The 24,938-nt window shown below is 35.0% G+C and overlaps 1 protein-coding gene across 7 annotated transcripts in view; it reads right to left on the bottom strand.

Moving 5' to 3' along the window:
* The window catches only part of LOC149564395 (CHD3-type chromatin-remodeling factor PICKLE-like), a 342,454-nt gene that overhangs the window by 207,244 nt on the left and 110,272 nt on the right, over nucleotides 1-24,938 (bottom strand). For all 7 annotated transcript variants that reach the window (XR_016364201.1, XM_089827450.1, XM_089827449.1 and 4 more), the window contains exons 13-20: nucleotides 15,113-15,255; nucleotides 14,907-15,010; nucleotides 14,622-14,760; nucleotides 2,088-2,257; nucleotides 1,915-1,981; nucleotides 1,666-1,788; nucleotides 1,429-1,538; nucleotides 1,197-1,278 (exon numbers count right to left, since the gene is read on the bottom strand). Coding sequence is in view for 6 of the 7 variants with exons in the window: in XM_089827450.1 (XP_089683576.1) it covers nucleotides 1,197-1,278; nucleotides 1,429-1,538; nucleotides 1,666-1,788; nucleotides 1,915-1,981; nucleotides 2,088-2,257; nucleotides 14,622-14,760; nucleotides 14,907-15,010; nucleotides 15,113-15,255 (938 nt within the window). In the remaining variant the exon portion in view is untranslated. The remainder of the gene's footprint in view (nucleotides 1-1,196; nucleotides 1,279-1,428; nucleotides 1,539-1,665; nucleotides 1,789-1,914; nucleotides 1,982-2,087; nucleotides 2,258-14,621; nucleotides 14,761-14,906; nucleotides 15,011-15,112; nucleotides 15,256-24,938) is intronic.

Genomic DNA, 24,938 nt, shown 5'->3' on the forward strand with positions numbered 1-24,938 from the left:
ACCTTCAATATTGGCGTTAATACACAATGCGGTGTTTGTCGTTTCTATCCTTTATACGCCGTCCACTGCCCTTCCTATTCTCTCCCGTCCTCCTGTATGTATCACAACGCTGTTCGCTTGTTTGTTTCTTACAATGGACTGGTGTATTGATCGTATTCAATCCCCACGTATCCCTTCCTCTTTTTCTTTTTCGCCTTTCAAAATTCAATCATTCTTCATTAATATATGCTGTGAGAGGTTTGGTTATTAATTGAAGCGTCGTTTCGATACTTAGGTCTAATTTAAATATATGAAGGTAAGCGATATTAAATGTTCATTCGTTTTACCATTCAATTGAATATAATTACAATTATTTGAATTATTATTATCATGATTTAATATTATATTATAATTATAATGATTTAATATTATATTATGTTATATAATATTATTATCATGATTTAATATTATTATCATTATTATCATGATTTAATATATAATTATTTAATACTATTACCATGATTTTATATTATATTCTGATTATAATGATCAATCCTTTAATTATATATTATTTATAATGATCACTTATTTAGTATTATTATTATCTTATTTAATTTTTTATTATAATGATCATTCCTTTATCACTATCTTAATTATTTAATTTATTGTTATAATGATCATTCATTTTTTATTATCATTATTTCAATTATTTAATTTATTATTACATTTAATTTATACATACAATGATATTATTTTATTTCTTCTTCATAATTACAAACATATGAATTTTAATAAGAAAATTTTACAGGTTATCACACACATGCAATCAATGTATACTTATGTATGTGATCAAAGTATCCTGCTAGTTGATTACTGTATCATGTCTTTAAAGTTTATCTGCAAACGGGTGCATAGTAAAAGTTTTACAACCCTTGAAATCTCTATATGTCATCGTTTCTTGTCAATTTGTTGAATCCTGGTTGAGTTTGAGTGTTCGCAAGAATTCTGAGTGCTGAGACGGAATAAAAAATCAGCTACTTTGAGCTAAATGAAAAGTTCGAGTCAAAAATTAAATAGTTACTTAAATACCAGACTTAGTGCAGGCTGTACTTGAACAAGATAGTTAATATAGGAAACTATAAAATAAATGTCAATTAAAAAAAATTCTGGTAAAGGAAAATGTGTCTAAGGAAAGTTGAATAAGGTGTAACTTTTACCTTGAAAGCCTTTAAAAATCCATTTTTCTCCTCTTCATCACTAGCTATGTCTTCATTGTCCACTAGAGAGCGATCTAGTAATCTTCAAAAACAAAACAATTAAGATTCTAGAATACTACAAATTCACATCCAATGTCTCCTATAAATATGATTTAAAGATAAGTACAAAAATGAAAAATCTTCATTAAACCTTAACTAATTGGACCATGGGAAAATAAAGATTGTAATGTACCTGTCAATTGCAGCATCATCATAATAAATCTGTCGTGCCTTTCCAGCCTCCTCATTTTCATCAAAAAAGAGATCTTTTGCTCCATGGCGTAATATATCATCTAATGTTTCCTAGAAAGGAAGAGAAATATTATTTAACATTTGACATTTAAATATGTTGAAGACTGGTAGTATGTATAACCAAATAATAATAGCATGAAATAAAAATATGGGGGAAACATGCAATGCTATTCAGCACCTGATTCATAACTTTGGCTTTCAAGTTACCAACTACAAGATGCTCAAGGATCATTTTTTTCTTAGTCATTTGCATCATGCGTTCCTCAACAGTTCCTCTTGTAATAAGCCTGTAGATCATTACCTGTCAAAACCAATCAGTAAAGTGCCTGTTAACAATTTGTTGAAACAACCTGTAAAAATATAATGGTATTCAAAAGTAATTCCTACAGTTCAGTTGTCACTTAGATGGAAATGAAAGTAGCAATACCTTGCTCATTTGCCCAAGACGATGAGCCCTGGCCATTGCTTGGAAATCTGCATGCGGATTCCAGTCACTGTAGAACATTTTAATCTTAGAGAGATTAATAATAAAATATAATAATATGAAAGCACCATCCAAGTCATGTTTGTGAAGAGCTAAATCGTTCTGTGTGAAATTACCTGTCATATAATATTACTGTATCTGCAGTCGCAAGGTTAATACCCAAGCCTCCAGCTCGAGTTGAGAGCAAGAAACAGAACCGTGTTGAGTTAGGTGCATTGAAACGATCAATTCGGATCTGTCTTTCAACTCCATTTACTTTTCCATCAATACGTTCATATGTCCATTTCTTTTATCAAAAATAGAAATGGATTAATAAATAAAGTTATAAACTACTAGCTAAATGGCAAAGGTCATAATAAAACATAATCATAGCATTAGAATTAAAAAAATTCTAAGATAAGAACCAATGTTACAATGTTAATATGAAATTGAATTTCTATGTCTACAAGAGATCTTATTCAGGTCAATTTGGAATCAACAGAAGATATAGCTACCAGCTCTTTATAACAAGAAATGCAATCCATGTGAGAGTGTGAAGTGAACATCTGTTAACAAGTCAGTGTTGAGTAAGTAATCAGATGTCATTAATGGTAACAAACCTCATTTGCATGTTCATATGGATTAACAATCAGTTTTGATAAAATTTGTATATGAAAAAAGCTAAGTCCAGAAAAGGAATACAGGATACAATAGGCTGTCTTGGTCAGCAACACCAGAAGAGTTATCAAAGATGGCTATAATTTTGGGATAGTAATAGATACAATGTATATGAACTTTTGGTATGATCACTTGTGTTTATATAATGGATAGCATGAGTTTGGTGATGCGAAGTGTAATAGACATAGAAATGAGAATCACAGCAATTCACATGATTCACACGATTTGGCGATTCAATTCAAGACAAATGACTTTTTCTGAATCAGTGAATCAAATAAGCAATAAAGGGTTTATGAAATTAGTTACTCATTGAATTTCAAGGGTTTTTTATATTTGCCAATTTGATTCCAATTCATCGCTGATTCGCCATTCAATTCAGCCTTGCCGATTCCAATCTGATTCTGATTCTCGTTACTTTGGTAATAGATTCAATATAGCAGAGCTACAGGACAGATTAGGCGATCGAGTGATTTGGACTAGCTAATTGATTTGTTTTGACAATTCAATGGCTTGGAAATGGAGGGACAACATCTAAGGTCTTAACTCTTGGTTAGCATGGTCCTATTATGCATATTGGTATTGTTACCACTTAAAATTGCACCCTTGCTAAGTTGGATAAAAACTTAACATTTTAAGGAAAACATGGGAACACTCCTAAGCTATGGGTTACTTATAAACTGGCATGAATCTCTGGATAATGCTGGCTCCTAGCTGATTCACACTCTAAACTTCTGAATTTTCCAGGAAAAGGGAGAAAGAAAACTTAAATGAAATAATTGATAACTAGAAATGACATGAAAACTTGAAACCCTGACTGCATAAACCACAGTGAATACCAACTTGTATGAAAATGAACACCTATAAATGTCAATAATTCAAATGCAGAAAAACGCCAACATCACAACCTATAATGAATTACATGTGCATAAATATTTCATTAACCAGTTGAAAATGACAAGTACTGAAGAGGAAAGGTAATTTTCACACCTGAACACTCAAGATAACACATTTAATAACCTGCACAATAATTACTCACAGAAAGATGCAAAAGACATGAGACATAGGCTAAATAAGAAGGTTTTGACACACTTCCAATCTTCCCCTGATCAATCACTGCAAGCACACTGAATTGTAATAATTAGGTCAAAATCAATTTCTGCAAATGATAGGCCTGCAATGTATTCACCTCCAAATCACTGAGTTACAGAAAAAATGATGAAAAGGAAAAAGGATAGACAGAATAACTAAGTCGCCTCCCCTCAATAATCAGAACTGCTCAAGAAAGTGAGTCATAACTCACTAAGTACATTCTCCAACCACCTTGGGTCGAATCCAAAAAATAGCCTATAAAATAGGACCTAGGAACTCCAAACATGAAGCCTAAGTATCTCCAAAACTCCACTAAGTCATAATTGATCCTTTGACTCATCAAAAACCACCCTACAAATGCTCCAATTGGCCATAAATAGACTTCAACCGCCTTTGACAATTCAAAACTGACTATTGCTATAGACTCCGCACATTTTCTCAACCAACAATAATCATTCTTCCCTTAGCCCTCCTTGTCTTTATCATAACACACGTGCAAAATAAAACCACCATCTACGTTCAAAAAGAAATGCCAAGACTCATATTTCTTTGCACATTTTAAGAACATAACAAAATAAGAGCTTATAAAAATACTCTCAATTTATTAGTTACACAATGAACAATATGCAAAAAAATATATACATATGCTTCCCTTTCATATTTTTCAGTTAATGATTATATGTTTTCATAAAAATATAACATATAATAATTAAGATGAAAAAACATGCAGAAATAAATAAATAAGAGAAAAGGCATAATAACACTCAGCAAATATTTGTGAATATATTCACAAATATAACTTACCAATCATTATTTTGCACCCTTCTTATACCCAACATATCATGAAAGCAATGCAAATCCCCGATACATATAATAAAGAAGTCAAGAAATTAATAGAATCCCATCAAAAGCCATGGACTTCAAAATGTTCTAAGCAATATCATAAAAGAGTATATGATACATTTTTACAACCCTAAGGATATCATTTTACATGTTGAAATTTCCAGAAGTTGGAGATGAAAAAAATGCCTTAGGGTTTCTAAAACACATTGTGAATCTGGCTTCCATTTTGATGGAATTCTTCTGTTGGATCTTGTTTTTGCCCCGGTGAATGAAGGTAAAAGCTTTATTGGACCATGAACTATGAAAATTTCCAAGCTTTTAGTCTGCATTTCATATGGTTTTTCTCTATTTCTCACATTCCTTTTTTCCAATTTTCCTTTTTTTGCTTCTAGTTGATATGCCTACAAATTGCTTCGAAACTGCTCTTCATTTACTTGGATTTCCTCCATAGGTATTCTGCCATTAAGAGAATGAGCTGGATTTTAGAGCTTTTCTTGTCTGGGAATGGATGTTGTTTACTTTTTCAAATTTTGCATCGGTTTTCTATTGTTGAAAGTGAGATTTTACTCTTGCTAGCCTATCACCAAAATAAGTTTTAGTTTCCTTTACCTGCTCCAGCTATAGCTACAGTCATTCTCTCTACATGCATTTTTCTCTCTGTTCGTTGATCTGGGCTTTGTGGGTATGAATTTTCTATCCATTTGCAGGTAAAAAACTTCCTCTTTGAGTTCACTGTCACAAGCATTCAGACTCTAATGTTGTAAATTTTCTGCTACCCATCTTGGATATGGCCACTACACCAGATTTTTTCTGCAGATTTGGCTGTGTAAAATCTGTTCCTTGCTATGATTATTGCATATTTAGCTAACATGTTGCAAATGACCATAAACCCTCTTATGTGTGTCATCATTAGTTGCTCTGGTTCTTTACCATCATGGCTTTCAAACCTATTATTAACATTTTTAGGGAATTACCTTGCTGTTATATTTAGGAATTGCAATTTAAACATTTGGATTCTGTAAGAATAATTCTTTTCTTAACGGTCTTAGAGTCTCCTGTTTGTAGTGAGTTTTGAAGCAACTGTCATCCATTATATTTTTGTTTTGGTTCTTCTTTACCATCATGGCTTTCAAACCTATTATTAACATTTTTAGGGAATTACCTTGTTGTTATATTTATGAATTGCAATTTTTTCAAAACATTTGGATTCTGTCAGAATAATTCCTTTCTTAACGGTATTAGAGTCTCCTGTTTGTAATGAGTTTTCAAGCAACGGTCATCCATTATGTTTTGGTTTATCTAGATTATTCTGCATGTATTCCTCACTAACAAGAACCAATAAGGTACTTGTGCAGAGTGATTGTGCTGACAATTCAAAAGGAAAACCCTGTGCTGAGAATCTACCTTCTCCAGTCCGATCTTCATTTTCTTATAATTGTAACTGTGCCTCTAGAAATTGATGTCGTATTTCTCCTCTATCATGGCTTGCAGAATTGTCATCACATTTTTAGGAAATTACCTTAATTTGTGTCTTCAGAAACACTTTCACCCCTTTCACTAGAGTGCACTGATGCATTTTCCTGTACATTGGATTACCCATTTACGATTGGCACATTATTTTGAGTTCATGCTGGTTAAAAACTCCTCTTTGAGCTGAAACTAAATAGGTGGTCATAAAGCATACACGCTTTACTGTCTTGTTTGAAACCTTCATCTGCCATGTCTTCCTGTCTATCTTTGGGTAAAGCATATGTAAATTTATGTTGCTTTTTATAGTTGTGTGGCTTCTTCAAACAGAAGGTCATGTTTGCACTCTTAGTTATTGAAACTGTCAAGCAATTAAATAGGTGATCATAAAGCATACACACTTTACTGTCGCCATCTTGTTTGAAACCTTCATCTGCCATGTCTTCCTGTCTATCTTTGGGTAAAGTATATGACAAATTTTTGTTACTCCTTATAGTTGTGTGGCTTCTTCAAATAGAAAGTCATTGAAACTTGTCATCTGATATTTGTAGGCTTGACTGTGTGCTCAGTTAATTAATGAATAAGAAAAGACAACTAATTACCAACACACAGAAGTACACCATATATAAGATACACATGCAAGTCATAATTTATCTCAAAGAGAATATAGTTGCAAACAATGATGGTACTCACAATTTATCACAAAGAGAATATAGTTGCAATCAATGATGGTACTCTAAGATCAGGGAAGGTCTTGCACTTCCAAAATGGTGAACTGTAAGATTCCAACTATTTCTACAAAATTCCTGATTGTTCTAGTGCAACATATTCTCCCTAACTACTAATTCTCCAGAACCTTATGTGTATTCACTGTGTTATTTTGTATAGCAGAGACAATCTCATTTATAGGACAGAATCATGCTCACATTTTTCTGACAAATAAATTAGAAATTCTAGGAAGAATTTTATTTCTCAGTGATCAAAACAACTACAATAATTTGAAGTTATTGTTGCACCTAAATCTGTGCCTCAATTATTGAAGGAATTCAGACTTTTTGGATGCCAACGATAGTATCAAGGGAATTCTGATTTTGTGGTTGCCACCTAGTTTTGTTCATAACCCTCAATGGCTGGAGTCTGGACTTCTTAATTTCTACTACACAGCAATTATTGGATTGTCAGATTCCGTATTCTGTTATGTCTTTGTGTGTTAATACCAATTGGTCAATGGAAGTTACTTTCCAGAAATTTCCGCCACTGTGAATTATCAACCTGTCACCATTCTCTTCTATTCTGTGTACTTGAAATCATATGTTCAATATCTCTATCTAATGTTCTCGCAGCACCAAGTATCTCCCTTCAATTTCGTTTGTTACCACAACTCCACCGTGATATTATGTGATGTTCTTCAGGAAGGCAACTCCGAACAAACAATGAACTCTTGCTAACGTTATTACCAGCAAACCCTGCAACCTGTCGATTTCTTCCTTGGTCAATAACAATGATTCAGAACAATAGATTGATATGCAAAACACCACTCGATCCACTAGGCCAATTTAATATTGACGGAAGGATGATATGAAATGTGTTGTTGGTAAATTCTATATTGTAGCCGACGGGTAGAATAGTATCCGAACGGGCGTGTGACACTTGAGTCACCCCTTTGGGAAGGTATATGTACACCATCCGGAATAGAATTGTAATTGTTGTAATCATTGTATGTGGATTGTAAGCATTGAGTGCATATTTCATATATGAATAAAAATATCTATTCTGTGTTGTATCGTGCTATACTACATGGGTTAATTATCGTTTTACCTTGTACAGTAAACATTTGGTGCCATTGCAAGACGAATTTGGAACGAAGGAATGTTATGAAGATTAATGCCGAATTTGTTTACCAAGGATAGGAACAAGGTAAAAGACAAGGATGAAATACATACAACACAAGAAGTTTTAATTTTAGCACAATAGGCAGAGCGCAGACAGAAGCTTTAGTAGATTGTCGATGGACAGCGAGGGCGTGAAAGGGCACAAATGGAGGGAGTGCACTCACCTAGTAGGCCGAGGAGTACCGAGGAATTGCTAGAGGAAACTCGACAGCGATTGAATTTGGTGGAAGAAACAAGGGAGGAGTTCATTAACTTGTATATGCTGAGGGTAGAGCAGCCGAATGGAAGGGAAGCAACTCGCACGGCTCAAAGTGCCGAGGGAGTACGAACCTGGAGTGAACTCTTCATTCCCGATACACCTGACAAAAGGATACAAGAAGAGAATCGAACAACTTCGCTTGAGGAAGATCTTTTCTCACCAAGTAATGCGGTTGTCGAAAGTAGGACGGTTGTTCGAAGCAACACGGTTGTACAGAACAACGCGGGTGTGCAGAACAACACGGGTCTTGTGGAGAATAGCATGGGTGTGCAGAATAGCACGAGTGTTGTGCAAACAACGCGGGTACTTAGAACAGTGCGAGTACTCAAAACGGCACGGGTACTTTGAATAGCACAGGTGCTCAGAACAGCGCGGGTGCTTAGCAAGTACCTAAGAATCAAAAAAAATTAGCGATGGCAGGTCCCAAAGAAAACTTACTGAAGTTTAATGGTAATGGAACGACAGATCCAATCATACATTGCAAGACGTGCGAAACCATATGGACAAAAAATGGCGTGAAGGACAAGGACGATTGGGTTAGACAGTTCCCAACAACCCTATGAGGTGTGGCAATTGATTGGTTTTCTGATGCCGACCCTCAAAAACTGACTACATGGGCGGACGTTAGAAAAAAGTTCATAGCAAAGTTCTAATTGCTATGGGACGATAATGAAATTGTAGCAGAGGTATATAGCACCAAGCAAGGAAAGAATGAAACAATCTGGGCCTATGCTAGATGGCTGAAAGAGTTGGTTGGGAAGATGGAAAGTCAACCGGCAAACAGTTTGAAGAAATGATGGTTTGTGGAGGGGCTACGGCCGGCTCTGAAAAAGATGAAGATTGTACCACCCGCGTCGTACGCCGACACGTATAATCGTGTGATGAATCTAGGAAGTGAACAAAAGACAAGTAAGAAGAAAAAGCATAAATTGTCAGATTCAAAAGATTCATCATCTAAAAGTAGCAGTAGTGATGAGGAATCAAACAAGAAGATTCGAGCGTTACAAAAAGATGTGCTCCGAATGATGAAAGAATTTAAGAATTTGAAAAAGAATCCGGACATAGTGAAGGGAGAACTGCGGTGCACAGACTGTAAAGAGGATGGCCATACAAAGGGCTCATGCCCGAAGAAACAGTTTTGTCACATCTGCTAGGTTGCGGGACATTCCCTAAAGGAGTGCCTATTTAACATGAAATCAAAGGGACACCAGCAGGTGTTATTAACACAGGAAGTGTCCACTAGAAACAACACAAGCAACGATGCAACTTCGGGAGGATATCGCAACAATAATAGACACGGAAGGGGTGGCAATAACAACAATAGTAACAATGGAGGCCAAAGTCGAATATAGTACAACGTGAGTGGACGGCTAATGATTCAGTGTCATGCATGCAATCTCTAGGGCCACTTCACTAGAGACTGTACTATGAAGGAGATGCTGCAACTACTATGCAGATGGTGTGGTCCGGGGGACCACAAAGATTCAAAATGCCCAAAGCAAGGCATAAATCTATTAAGCATTGAAACATGTGATGAAAAGGTCCTAGCAGTCACATGGGAGCAGGCAAACAAAGAAAAATACCCTGATGTAGAAGAAGAGAAGGAGAGGCTACAAAAAGCACAAACAAGGCTGGAAAGGCAGATGAAAACAAGGAAATCACAAGTAAAAGACACTGTCGAAACTTTGAAAAGGAACTTAGCGGAACAAAACATGATGAGGCAAATAATGCAAATAGAATTTCCTATTAAATTAAATGACCCTCTTCTCACGATGCCACAATTGCGAACAACTATTATGAATATGACACCGCCCCCGAGAGTGATGGAGGAAACAGCAAGGGAAAGTAATGGAACAACGGCAGTAGACTCGATGCTACTGGCACTTACGACAGGAAGGCATTCGACAATAGTGGAGATGGGCATTTTGGGCACTGTGCTGACAGATATAATTGCAGACGAAGGATAGGGTGTGAATGTGCTACCAGAAGATATTTGGAAAAAGCGAGGACAACCCACGCTGTGGCCACCTACTTTCCAGTTACTCACGACGGATCAGCACGGGATCAAACCGTTGGAACTTTGATGGCATAGCCGGTAAGGATTGGGATGTAACCATTCTTACTAGATTTTGTGGTCATCCCACTGGAAAGAAGAGGGTATGATGCTATCCTTGGATGAGGTTGGTTGTTGCAAGAAAAAGTAAGACATGACTGGAAACATAACACCCTATCCATGGAACACGGAGGCAAAAGGCTCATAATTAACCTACACACACAGATGGTGGGGGAGGAGACAACATCATCAGACTCAGAAGGCGAAAGTGATGACGAAGGAAAAAAGAGAATGGAACCAAATGAAGAAGGGGTATTGAGATTAGGAGGGTCAAATGATGATGACCTAGACTTGATGAACAACCTATTCTGCTGGCAGATGGAGGATTACGAGCTCTTTTCGAGATGTAATATGTTAAGAGTTGACGAAGGTGAGAAAGGAGAGGAAAATGAATGTCCAAAGGAATATAGAGAAGTGAAAGAAGGAAAGGCAGTTATGGTTGAAGCTAAAGGGAAGAATATACTATACGAACCCAACAAAAGGAAAGATTCCACTGTACAGTACGGTGAACGGACCGCGCGGAAAGAAAAGGTTACACCACACCATGGATTTAGTAGAAAGGTGTCGACAGCAAGGAAAACACATCGTATAGTCTGCATAGTAAACAAAGAGGAAGGGCTTAATAAAATTGCAGTTGTACGAACTAAAGGTTGTAGAATCAAGAATACAGTTATTGATGGCAAGGAGTGGTAGCTAACGAAATTCATGGTACCAAGTTCAAGGATTGCGATCGAAAGCAAGCTTGGAGATATGAAAAGTTTGAGGGAGGGATGGTATAATTTAAATAAGCTTGATGAGCAACGATTGCAGGCATAATGGGCCATGAAGGTTACACAGAATAGGCATAAGGCATAGCACGACAAGCACTTGAAGTTGAAAGATTTCAATCAAGACAGCTAGAGTTGAAGTATAATGGGCACAATGAGATCAAACTGGGCAAATTTAAAATAAAGTGGGTCAGATCATATAAAATCTGTGAAGTGGGCAATAACAGAGCAATAAAATCATGGACCCTCAACAGGAAGTAGCCAATGTAGTGAATGGGTCGAAGCTAGAAGTCTATCATGAAAGAAATAACGCACCTCTGTGGACGAGCAACTGAGAGACAGTCTAAAAATTAACAAATATTGGTGTATATATGTAAAATAAGTGTAAATAATAATAAAGGATTAAAAAAAATTCATAGTAGGCATAAGTAAGAATATGACAGAAGGCACCATACGGTCTCTGGGAGTCTTTTAGTAGCATACCATAGAAAGGATTGACTCAAGAATAGCACCGTACGACATTGACAGGATATAAAATAACAATAGCTAAAAGGAGAAAGTACCATACGGCGTATGGAGGAACAACTAGAAGAAGAGCAAGGTTTCCCATACGACCAAATGGATCAAAGAGCATTGAATATCAAGCAAAAACCATCAGAACCATACTGTATGGCCTATACGAAAGTACTAGGAGGGAGCATTGACTGCGACCAGTTACAAAGACCGTACGGCAGTAGGAAATAGAGGAAAATACCATACGACCACATACCAAAAGAACCTGTACAGAAATTGGATGAAAGAGAGCCTTGACCGTACAGACACTAGGAAAGCGACTTGACCGTATGGCCCTATACAAAGCAAAAAAATAGTGACTCGACTGTATGGTACAATAAAGATAATTAAACTAGGAACAAAGAGACCGTATGCTGTACGGACAAAGGAAACACAAGTATATGGGCCGTACGAATGTACAGGTTTAAGAAGAACTAAAGGGAAACGTTGGGGGATCATGCGGCCAAGCAAGGACAGTGACATACTCTGTCGTATGGGGTTAAGTGGTGATATAATAAAAGGGATCAAAGAAGGGCAGAGGTACAGTAATAAAGTTACCCTTTAGAGGCCATACTAGAGCATTCAAGAGGAGGGAGCCGTACTCTTTAGGAAGCAAAAGGTTCTAAAAAAAAAAACAATGACAAATCAAAATAGTTCAGAATGAGCAATGTATGATACCAAAGAGAAGGGAAAGACATAAAAAGGCAATAAAACATAAGCCATTGGCAAAAAGAATATGAGATCTCAAGAAAATCACAAAAAAGGTGTGTTCCATGGAGTTTTTTGTGGGTTTGAGGGTGCTAATTTGGTCTTGGTGGCAAGGGAGCACACCTGGAACTCTGCCCAAGGACCCCGCTGGGGGCGATGTCCCCTAGACCCCCAGTCAGTTCAGTTATCAGTCGTGGGAAGTGTGACCAGTTGATAAGCCCTGGAGTTGCTGCAGACATGGAGTGTCTGTCTACCAGAGGTGGAGAGAGCACTAGAGAAAGCCTTTCAAGAGGGGTGATACGCTTTGAGGCACCCAAAGTAGGTGTTGGACGTGAGGCTATCTTGGTGGATGCATAGAGAGCTCGGGAGGAGTTGATCATCCAACTTGAGGCAGTAGAGCAACACTTGGCTTAGCGTACCAAGGAGTTGAAGCAGAGAAGGCGACACAAGTGGCTATCAAGGTCAGCGTGGCTAAGATGACAGTATTGTGTTAGCAAAGGTTACAGATGCAATGTGTTTTGGAGACCAGTTTGGTGCAGGCACAAGAGAAATGTGAATGTGATGTGATAGAAAAAGATCTATCCTATTAGTCACAATTAGCGTATTCTATTTTGCTAATCTGTCTTGGATATTTTGTAATTGTCATCCGGAGACGACTTTTCTTTTTGGGGGGGATGATGTTGTCGGTAAATTTTATATTGTAGCCGACGGGTAGAATAGTATCTGAACGATTGTGTGATGCTTGAGTCACCCCTTCGGGAAGGTAGATGTACACCATCCGGAATGGAATTATAATTGTTGTAATCATTGTATGCAGATTGTAAGCATTGAGTGCATATTGCATATATGAATAAAATATTTGTTCTGTCTTGTATCGTGCTATACTACATGTGCTAATTATCCTTTTACCCTGTACGGTAAACAAAATGGCTCCCTATGTTAGTCTTGACAAACTCCATAATTCATGTCCCCCTCTATCTCTTCACTGGGGTGTATTTAAATTAATAGATTCAGGTAAAAGTCCCATAGTAATCAAAACCAACTCCATAATTAAACAATAACTATTATTGTTTAAGTTATTTAATTATTAATTTATTCACTTCATCTTAATATTAATTATATTATATTAACCGATCCAAAAAAAATTATATTATATTAGTTTATGATCTTGACATTAATAGAAAATAATTAATAGAATATATATATATTATTATATAAATTCTAAAGGGACATCCCATGAACAATACTAAACTCCAACAGGAATTCGCAATACAAAGCAATAATCCAAATCGTATACTAACATCTATCTACATGTGGCACTTAAATACCCCTACGGAGAAACTCCTGAGGGTTTACAAAAGAAAGTCGACACGATAAACACCGAGGATAATTAAATGCAAATTTAGCCCCTTTATTAATTAAATAAGTCCTTGTGATATTTATTAATTTTTTGGACCATTTAATTAATTAATCTAATTAAAATATTTTATTTAAAATTGGGGACATTACACAAGTGGACATGCTTTTCGTGGATCCCAAGCATGAATTAATAAATCCTCTTTTTCTCTCTACAACTGTAGTTAGCATCTTAAGCATGACAATGTTTAGAAGTAAATGCATAAGGACTACTAATTTCTCATGTGAATGAAGGCTTTAGACCCTTTTTTCTTTTGGAAGTTATGTCAATGCTCTATTGAAAAAATCAAAAGTATAATAACCATACAGAGATTGAATGTGATAGAGGTCATGCTCTGCACTATCCTTTTGGCAGTTGGTTCTATGCCTTTGTCAACAAGAGGCTAAAATAATTACATTGTAATGCAAGTTTTGACATAAAATAAAGAAATATTTTACCACACAAGAATGAACATGCGAAGTGCTACATTTGTGAGGTTTCTTTGATGTCAAAATTGATCTTAGTATGTAAAGTTAAACTGAGGGTATGGAATCAAATGCAAACAAATGGAGCTGACTGGTAAAGGAGGATCTCTGTAGGATTTTCTGTCTTACAGTGTGTTTTTAACAGTGGGACTCACGACATGGACAATTTAATATCTTTTTATGTTGCATATCTTTACTTCTGCTAAAATGAGCTTCCATCTACACGAGTCCATTTTACTCTTTCAACTTAATTTTCTTCCAACGATTCAATTGGGGTGATCTAACCCCACATCTAACAGATATGATGCTAATTCTTAATGAAGCTACAGATCAGTTAAAAAAATTGTAAGAAAATTAGAGTTCGCGCAAAAACCTTATCAATCAAGGAAAATATTTGGTAGACTATTTATATTCATCAATACCTTGTAAGAGAGGTAATCTTCCAATATGTCTAGCATATGGTGGAATTGTGAATAAAGCAGCACTCTATGACCTTGAATTTTAAGCTTGACCATCATCTTGTCCAACAAAATAAGCTTACCAGAAGCATCCAAAAGCTTCCTGTCACAATAAGCAATATAGGTACAATAAGAAAACAAAACTAGTGGTTTGCACAAGTACGTATGCCTAGAAACACTAGTTTCTTGTGTCTAATTTGTAAATCCTAAAATAGGTATCCTTGAAAAAGAGTTCATATAAGAAGAAACCTATATGCTTCTTGTGCATCCTTAACATCTGGTTCCACTCCTTCTAACATGTAAGGATGCCCACATAGCTTTCGGAGTTCCATCACAACATTATTGAGCGAAATCTGAATTAAGGCAATATAGAAAAATGTAAGACTTATAAGAATGACTACAAATCCTAATCCTTAGATATGACTGACAATGAATGTTATTTCAGTAATAAATACCTGAGATTGACCTCTGCGAGCTAGTATGTGGTAGTTGCGTGTCAGAATTGCTTTATAGTATTCTTTCTGCAGAGAACTCAATTCAACACGCAAAATCAGCTCTTTCTTAGGAGGAATATTTTGCATCACATCCTTCTTCAATCCTGCATTAAATATACGTGTTATTAGCACCAATGATTAGGCAATTACAAAAAACTAAAACACCTGACCAAAATTCAGATGCTTTGTTCCATTTTATTTCTTCATATTTTATCACTAGGTGGAAAGTTTTACTACAAAATTTATAAGAGACAATTGTTCCAAAAAGGAATGCCAGAAAAAAAATTTCAAACAGTATTGCTCATCAATGTATGTCATGAAAGTGACAGATATTCATGAGCTATATCATGTCAATCTTAATGCTAGTATTCCAATAAAGTACAAAAATATGACCATTAGCAATAGCTAAAGAACACCTTTTACATACATTTCAACATTGCAGAGTCATGTGGGATCAAATGTCTGTGCCTTTGATCCATGTACAGAGATAGTGGCATGCCATATTTGCTTAAGCAACTAAACTGATTGCTCTTAAGCAAAAAGAGTCTAAATAACCAAGTTTCTTTGGGAGATTGTGTGATAAGCAGCACATGTATACCTTGTACTAAAAGGTAGACTATGCTCAGTCAATGACAACAGTTAAACTCATACCCTTATCTATGATACACTAACAAGCTCCACTACACAATAAATGATGGAATCACTACAATAGGGTGGCCTTCATCTGAACAAACTAGTGTACACAGAATCCTAATAAGTATCTTGTTGTACCACTACAAAACTTTCTATTATGAAATCCTTCAATATTTTGTCAATGTTTATCTGTCAGTTTTATGCATAAAGATGTTGAATGTAAGGGTTGTCTTTGTCCCCTGTAATTGTCAAGTAAATTTTGTCCTTTATAGGGTTGATCTAGTTTGATCATAAAAAATGATGATTGAATATAGTGAGTAATAGTTTTGATCAATTGTATCAATTTACTAAAAGTAGTAAATTTCTCTCAAGTGCCCAAACTGGCGATGATCCCTCAAGGATGCACATTGGAATGGGCTAACTATATATTAAAGTGCAAACTTTGAAAATTGTCTATGTATGTTTGTAATTTGCACCCTTGTTTTTTTGTGTTTATTTTGTTTGCTTGAGTTTGATGAAAGAAGGTAGAAGAAGATTGAAAGTCCAGAAATATATATTGCAAGATATACAGATTTATGATAGCAAATTGCAATACACTTTGAAAGTACAATGCAGAAGTAAAATTGATGATACCCAAATGATTAAATATTATTACAAACATTTACTTAACTTAGCCATTTGCAAATATACAAAATATTGAGCAACAGAAACAGGAAATAGAAAGTTGGGCTTCCAAACCCCTAGGCATCTCCAGAAAACTGCTCAAAAATTGATGACTAAAAGCAAGGGAAGATAAGAGGAATGGTGCCACAAATTACTGATAAATCCTCCAAAAACCATAATTGGCCTCCTTTGATCAAATTGCTGCCACTAGAAAATGCACTTCCCTCCTAGAGAAAGTATGACTAGACACAAATAGCTTAACAAATATGCAATGAGCTCACAAGCCCCCCTCAAAGAGTCCCTATGAAATAACTATGACAATAAAATGCTCTAAAACTAAAGAAGAAGATTGAAATCAAACATCAATGAAACTCTAGTGTGATTCTTGAATGAAACCTCCCAAAATCCCCTAGATTGGAACTCTCATGTAATGTCCCCAATATAAATAAATAGTTTAATTTAAGGTTATTTATGTATAACCCACAACTTAATATTAATATCCCTTGGGCCCATTTTTAACTTAGTAGTTGTAAGATTTTAGTTGTGTAAGCACATTGTACTCCTTCGAGAAGTTTCTTGGAGCCATATAGAAGGCTGAGTTAGTGATATTAGGATTGTAGAGATAGAAATAATCTAAGTCACAAGGTTCGAATTCGAGTTTGTCGATCATAAAATTTGAATGAAAATTTAGCAAAGGTAAATGTTCGGAAAAAAAAAATTGACATTAAATTTTAGTTATATATATTTATATATTTTTAAATATTAGTAATATATCCACAATATTGTTAAATAGCTTAACATTGTTAAATAATTTAACTAAATAACTCAATATCAGTTTAACATAAAATAATATTATATTAAATTACCGTATTATATTATATATCATAAAATTTGGATGACATTTGGAAAGAGTTAAAATTTGCTGAAATTTGAATCAAAAGGATGAAATTCGGCGAATCATGTGACTAGGAAATAATAGTTACATGCAAATATATCCAATTACTCAAAGGAATAAAGCACACATAAATCAAATAGAAGACACAAGATTTAAAGTGGTTCACTCAATCCCTACGCTACATCCACCAAACAACAAGTCCAATATCATTATCCAATGATTCAACTTGATTACAATCCGCAATCACATGTAACTGAAAACCGCTACAAGAAGCTACTTAAGCATCATACCATTACAAAATCCCTAACCCTAAGCGATTTTACACAAGACTTATGTCAGTTACAAAATTAGGGCTAAAATATGTCATCCAATAGAAAATAACTCCCAACCCCCAAAGAAAAACAAAATCTAGGGGGAAATTGCACCAAAGGAAGTTGGGAAACTAACCTCCGAATCTGATTGAGCTCTACATAACAACAGGTAGTTGTTGTAGGTATGTGAATTTTGGTATTTTCTTTGTATATGCTAATCCCTGATGGAGTTCAGTCATGTACCATTTTAGAGGTGAAAAATCATCCCCCTATTCTACTCTTGGCCTGAAATTGTTGTAATCCAAAGTGCTATCATTATTGAATACTATTGCATGTGGGAATCTTCTGTAATGTCCCCATTTTTGGCAAACTCCTACTAGTGATTGAGTCAATTAATCGTAGAAACCCTCATGAAATAACAGTGAGGTTTGAGGGTCTCAGTAGCGGACTTACTACTTTTAGTAAGAAGTCTTATTTGGGTAGTAGCCATATTTGGCAGTGCAGATGGTGGTGCAAACAGTTGGTCATCACCTGCATTAGATGGGGCTATTTATTGTATGAGCTCATATTGATTAGTTAATTATTTAAGTCGACATTATTATATGGCATTTTATTATATTTAATGTTATAAAATGATGTTGTGATGATGAAACTTCTTAAGTGGAGTTACATTTGGGAAACTAAGTACCATTTGGGGATTATAAATATGAGCCCATTGCGAAGGAAAAAAGGATTCAGTTGTCTATTTGCTTTTGTTGCTTGTGAAGAATTTTCCTGAGATTGATTTTTATGCCCTTGTTGAAGTTTAGGGGTTTAAAGCTGAGAGGTGTATTGAATCACTATTGAGGTATAGTGATTTAACTCTGAAATTGGTTGAATCTCCTTATTGTATTTGTGTGTGGTTGGGAGATATCATTTTACTTGAGAATTATGGAATTGTGTATGCTCCTTGTTATCTGGTATTCGGAAATTGTTTGCAATCTCTCCTGCAAATATAGAGATCACTCTTGCATTTGGGTGAACTTGTGGCATCTCCATTACTCTACCTGTTGTTGCTAAGGGGACCATTTGTATGAGGGATTTTGGAGATGAAATATCAATAGTTACAGTCCTGCATTTTGATTGGTGACCTAATAGCCAATTAGGAGGCTGCCGAACTTCCCCATGGTAGCGTAGATAATTTTCCTCACGTCCACACACATTCCTTATTGACCTACAATCAATAATTGGCCCTTGTGAAGATAGTTTTGGGGGTCGCAGTTATATTGGGAGGCCTGTGCAACTTCACCAGCATCCTGTGATCATACTATTGTGATTGCCTTGAGCCCATGGCCTGCTATATGCATGACAATCTCCAGTGAAGGTTTGCATTCACAAATAAGTACCAATGGCTAAGTGCCTTGCATAGGGAATTATGGCCCTATGATCAGTTTTTTGGTGGCTGCGATCAAGTTGGGAACGTCTGCATTCAGCACTAGAGACTTGCAACAATTGGTTATCTATATTGGAGCTGCAATCATTGTCCGATAATTGCAACCATTTTTCTTGTAGCAAATAAATAGATTCATTCTAGTAATCAATAATATCATTGTGATTTTATTACGATCAAATAAAATTCAGTATTAATTGTTAAAGGATACTTCCAGTTTAGAATTATATATGCAAAACACATAAGGCAGAGTTGTATAATAATTGTTAGGCATTCATCTAAGAAAAAGTCTTGAAACCTGATTTATCTGATAATTGTGAGTAGTTCATTAGACTTCCCAGTATTATGTTCGGAATTTTAAAACAACACATAGATAGTGATAACAGAATTGCTTGCCAAGTGCTTGACTAAATATCAAACTAAGTGTTTATCAATCTATAACCAATCAGGGTTATTACATCTTCATACCTCATTTCTTCATATTCCGAGAATATTAATATTCCTATTACTAACAATCTACCTTATCATTGTAAATTAGAGAGATTATACTATGCGACAAAGTATCCAAGTAGGTGTCAAACAATGAAAGATATATCCTTCTCATAGGGTGTTTGGTGTATGAACCAAGGCCATATGAGCATCCTGGAGGTTGTATGTAGTGTCTCCATTTTTGCCAGCATCCAAGTTGGAGAGATTAGCCTATTATTGTGATCCTTGTAGGCTAATTATTGTGGGCAGAGGATCTTCTAAGGTAGAGGCTTGGCTTTGGAGATTCTTGTCTTCTCCACAATTTAGTAAGTTATATGTTGGTCTTCATTTGACTCAGATTGGACTTTGTTTGGGCTTAGTTTTGTGTACTTACTATTTGTGGTAAGTCAGGTGTTGATTGAGATGGACCTTTTTTATTTTTGGAAAGTGCAATTGGTCACATGGAGAAATAATAGGTGCGATTCCGATTTTGGATGACATATTTAAATGATGACTATTTTGGGAGTTACTATATTTTTACTGGCCAAATTATTATTAAATCATTAAATGGCTTATTATAAAGTTATAATTTAACTTTATAACTCCACTTAAGTTGAGGGTTGAGTCATCATTAGAAGGGGCCATTTCTTTAATTAGTTATAAGCCAAGTATTAATTACAAAAGTGCAAGGAATCATAAGCTTCTAATTAATGTCGAATTTCTTAGGTGGAGTTTCGTTTGGGAAACAAGTGGTTCTTGGAGATTTTATACATAAGCTGATTGTGAAGGGAAAACCATCTGATCATTTGTTAATCTTATTTTCTTTCATTGTCGTTGTGACACTTTTGAAGTTCTGATTTTTTGAATCCTTGCTGAGGTATAAGGGTTTGATATGGAGAGATGAGAAGCGTATTAGATCACTACTAAGGTATATTGATTTAATTATACTTTGGAAATTGAATCTCCATTTTTGTACTACTATTGCTTTGGAAAATATCATAGGTGTTGTGAGTTTGTTTAATTTTGCTATCACTTCTCTCCTATTTATTTTGTGCTTGAGAAGTGGACTGCTGCCAAGAGAATGGTCTGGTTTGGAACAGGTTTAATTATCTGATATTGTTGTTGGAAGTCCTATGTTTGGGTTGGGCAAATTTGTTTTGCAATTAGAGGAATGTCGTCCATTACTATGGCAGTGTTTGCATCTAATTGTGACCTGCGATCTCGAATATCAGACCTGCATCAATTTTCATTGGCCTGAAAACCTATTTCAGGCCCTATGATTTAATAGTCTAGCCCTACATTTGAATTTTCATGTTATTGACCTCAATATTGACATCACAAAATTGAGGCAACCCTATGCAATTTTCTCATGGATTCGTAGGCACATCCTCTTTGTTTTACTCATTGATGATACATCATGAAAACAATTCATTATCTCCAGATTGTTCTTTGTGTAGACTCATGGATTCGTAGGCCCATCCTCTTTGTTTTACTCATTGATGGTACATCATGAAAACAATTCATTATCTCTAGATTGTTCTTTGTGTAGTCTTGTCTATTTGTTCTTTACAAAGTTTTTTGTCAAGATTATCCCCAATGGTTTGTACGGAAGAGTTTTCCGTCTTCCACTGCAAACAATTGATCTTTTGTTGACTTTCTCATCTTTTCTTTGTTTTTCTTTGTGTTGTAAATAGTTTTTGCTTTTGTTTTTTCCTTAGATGAATAGCCCTTGGAATTCCACTTGATTCAAGCTAACTTAGGTCCGAAATGGATGTAATAACCACAACCGATTATAACTTCATCAAACACCAAATTCTTTTATAATTCAATTGTTTGACATTTCGTCAAACACTTTGCAAGCAAGCTTTAATACCACTATAATGAGCCCTACTGGCTCTCAAACAATCAGTGCCAAAGAAATGATTTTTTTTTTGTTTTTGAGGTTTTCCAATTTATGATACAACAATATAGCAGCAAAATAGAAGATATTACAATGATTATTTCAGCTCAAATATTTGGATATTTAATAAGAAATAGACAACTGAAAATTCCATATTTTAATATCAACTTAGATATTGCGTATTTTTCACAAAATACCAACAACCCAATTGATAAAATATCCCCTATTATCTAAATCAACAATATCCATAAAAATTAGAAGTTATAATCCATGAACTTATAGGTAAGACATGCATTGAAACCCTTTGAAATGAAGTCTAGCAGCAGCAAAAGAATTCTCCAACAAACAAATGCAACTGTAGATATGTAAAACGCTACTCCCAAAGTGCAGATAGAAAATAATGCCTAACAGCAAATATAAATGGGTGCTCAACCAACTCCAAATTAACCAGCACCCAACTGCTTCTCAGCAACAGTAAAGACAGTACAAGAATGCCAAATTCCAAATTCCCAACACCACAGTATCTCCCAACCGCAGTGTATACAACAATGGAGATAAAGACCTATTCTCAAAAAACTAATATAGAATACCTCAGTTGTGAATTACAATGAACTTCTCAAGAACAAACCTGTTAGAAGTAGTAATCTTTCCTTAGTTGTATTTATTTATTATATGGGATAAACCAAGGTATCCTTATATTGTTTGTCGACTAGTCCACATGTGGAGGATATGTCATTTTCTTGTCCTATTGTCCATGTGTAAGGACAACTCATTTTTTGTAATTCCTTTATTAAGGAAAATATTTATTTCTTCTTAAAAAGATATTAACACTTTGCACACACTTATTATGAATGGTGGCATTCATAGAAATGGGAGTTACACATGCAACTCCTTTCTCATCTCTATAAAAGAGATGCCTCTCTCATTCTTCTACACTACTTTACATCTTCTTGATGTTATTGTAATGAGCTAATTTGCTCCACAATCCTTCTTCCTCCTCTCTCCTTCCTTAGGCTTCTTTGCCACATTCTTAATATTACACAAGGGGTTTTCTTTGTTTTCCCCTTTCAAAATCTCGTCTCCATTCTTGTTGATCCATTACGAAACTCATTTGGTTTATGGTAATATTCTTCACATTAAGCTCCCTTGGATTGTTTTATTAGTTTTTATTTTTCTCAATTTCTTACAAAACCCTTATACTTCAGCAAGGGCACTAGAAAAATCAGACTTCAAAAACATCACAAAGACGACAAAACAAAATAAGATAATCAAATAATCGAATGCTTTTCTCATCAAATGTCTTCATATTTATTATCTTCAAATGGCACTAGTTTCCCAAAAGAACTCCATTTAAGAAGCTTCCTATACACAACATTAAAATATAATAAAGTGTCATTAACATAATTTATTAATTGCCTTTGGCTCCAAAAATGACTTTTTCCACCATAACTTCATCTTTTGACACGCAAGGCCACTGTTTCTTGTTCCCACGATTTAAAATTTTTCGTCCTGGTTCCAACGAGCTATGATACTAAGGTGACCAACCAACAACACCAACAAAAATAACAACCTGAACGTATTTAGATGAATAATAATAATAATTCACCCATCTTGTGAAAACAACTGAAGAAGCATCGGAATCAAAATCTGACAACACCAAAGTGATCTTGATAATGAAAGATACTATATGAACCTGACAAGGTGACTTACTATAATTAGACACTCCCTACAAGATTCTTGGAGCTCAAACCGGAAGCCCAAAATAAAAACTAAGAACATCACCCAACTCTAACTCAACTGAGCTCATCAAAACCAACAAATTGATTTACTATAAATAGTAAGTCCCTCAAACGGAGCCAAAACACCCCATAAGCTACTGGAAAGCCTATAACCACACATCTGAGACCCTCAAATCCTATTGTCAGCTCACGAGGATCGCAATAGTGAATTGACTTGGCCAACTGCAAGAACTTGCTAAAAATAGGGACATTACAGTGAAGTTGTCTAGCTCAAGTTATAAGGGAAAGTTTGTGGTTTTTCAAGTCAATTGAATATTTATAGTAAAAGCCTCATAAAAATGGGCTTTTTTATTGACAATTGCACGATATAAAGTTATATTTGATATTTAGCGTGAATTTTTTAGTCTATTTTAAAATTTCAACTCATTCCAACTTGATTTGACCATAGTTTTTTATGTTTCATGAAAATAGCCTTTTTCAAGACTATTTTTCATGTTACTTTGTAAAAAACTATAGTTAAATATTAAATATAATTATATGAGATGACTTAAGTGCATAAGTGGGATTTTTATTTCGTATTGCATATATCCACATGCAAAATACTCTATGAAAATCCACTTTCAATAAATTTAAAGTCCCAGCATCATTAAAAGTGCGCTTCTTAAATGTGATTGCATATGAGATTGTGTTTAAAGTCCATTTTTTAATAATTAAATGCATGTGTTTTTAATCATCATTGAAAGTGGGTTATTGAAACCCATTTGCATATAACTATTAAATTAAAATGAGTTCTTTATTCAATTTAATTTAAAGTGGTCATTTTGGTCCCAAATACATATGGTTTTAATTTAAAAATGTGTTTTCCTCCTCAAGAGCAAAAGTGGCAATTTTCTATCATTTTGCATGTGTTTTGTATATATGTGAATGCCTTCTAAAAATGTGATCTAAAGTAAAGATTTTCAAAAAATTTCATCTAAAGTAAAGATTTTCAAACATTTTACATGTTCAAAAGTCCATGCATTTGCCTTCAAAAAGTGTGTTTTGGTGTTCATGACATGGTGGTGATTTTTCTTTACTTTGCACATGATTTTATGCATGTCATTGCCCTTTAAAAAAGTGTTTTCATTCATCAAGCCAAAAGTGGTGATTTCTAAAGGGTTTGCATATATGTTAAGACGTGTTAATGAATTCCAAAAGTGTGTCATTAACTAGAAGGGAAAATGTGGCGATTTTTTATGTTGTTACATGCATGTTTGCTCCCTAAAACCATGTTTGAAGGCAGCATTTGAACAGGCCTACATATGCTGTTGATTTTTTGATGCTACTACATGTTTTTGGCATATGCATTTGCACTCAAAAAACACATTTTAACTTTCAGCATCCTTTGAGAAAGTTTTTAAGCATATTGTGGTGTGCATTGGGTCTCCAATAGTGCATTTTAGTATCAACAACATATTGGCATATGCATTTGCTCAAAAAAGACCCATATTTAGTCCAACTCAAGGTGTTTTTGTAGGCTTTTTGAAAAGTGGCAATTTTTAAGGATATGCATGTGTTTTAATACATGCGTTTGATAGAATACAGCCCGTTTAGGGCATGTATTTGGTCAAAACTTCACATTTCTTCATGGATAATGTTTTCCAATCACTTCAAGAAGCATTCTAGGGTAAGCATTTCAATTTCCAGCTTGTTCTTTATCATTTTGCAAGCTATTTTCTTGCCCTAGACGTCATTTTTATGTCTCTGCAT

The sequence above is a fragment of the Cupressus sempervirens genome, chromosome 4, assembly GCF_028749045.1.
Source record: "Cupressus sempervirens isolate cs-2001-9-10 chromosome 4, ASM2874904v1, whole genome shotgun sequence".
NCBI classification, from domain to species: domain Eukaryota; kingdom Viridiplantae; phylum Streptophyta; class Pinopsida; order Cupressales; family Cupressaceae; genus Cupressus; species Cupressus sempervirens.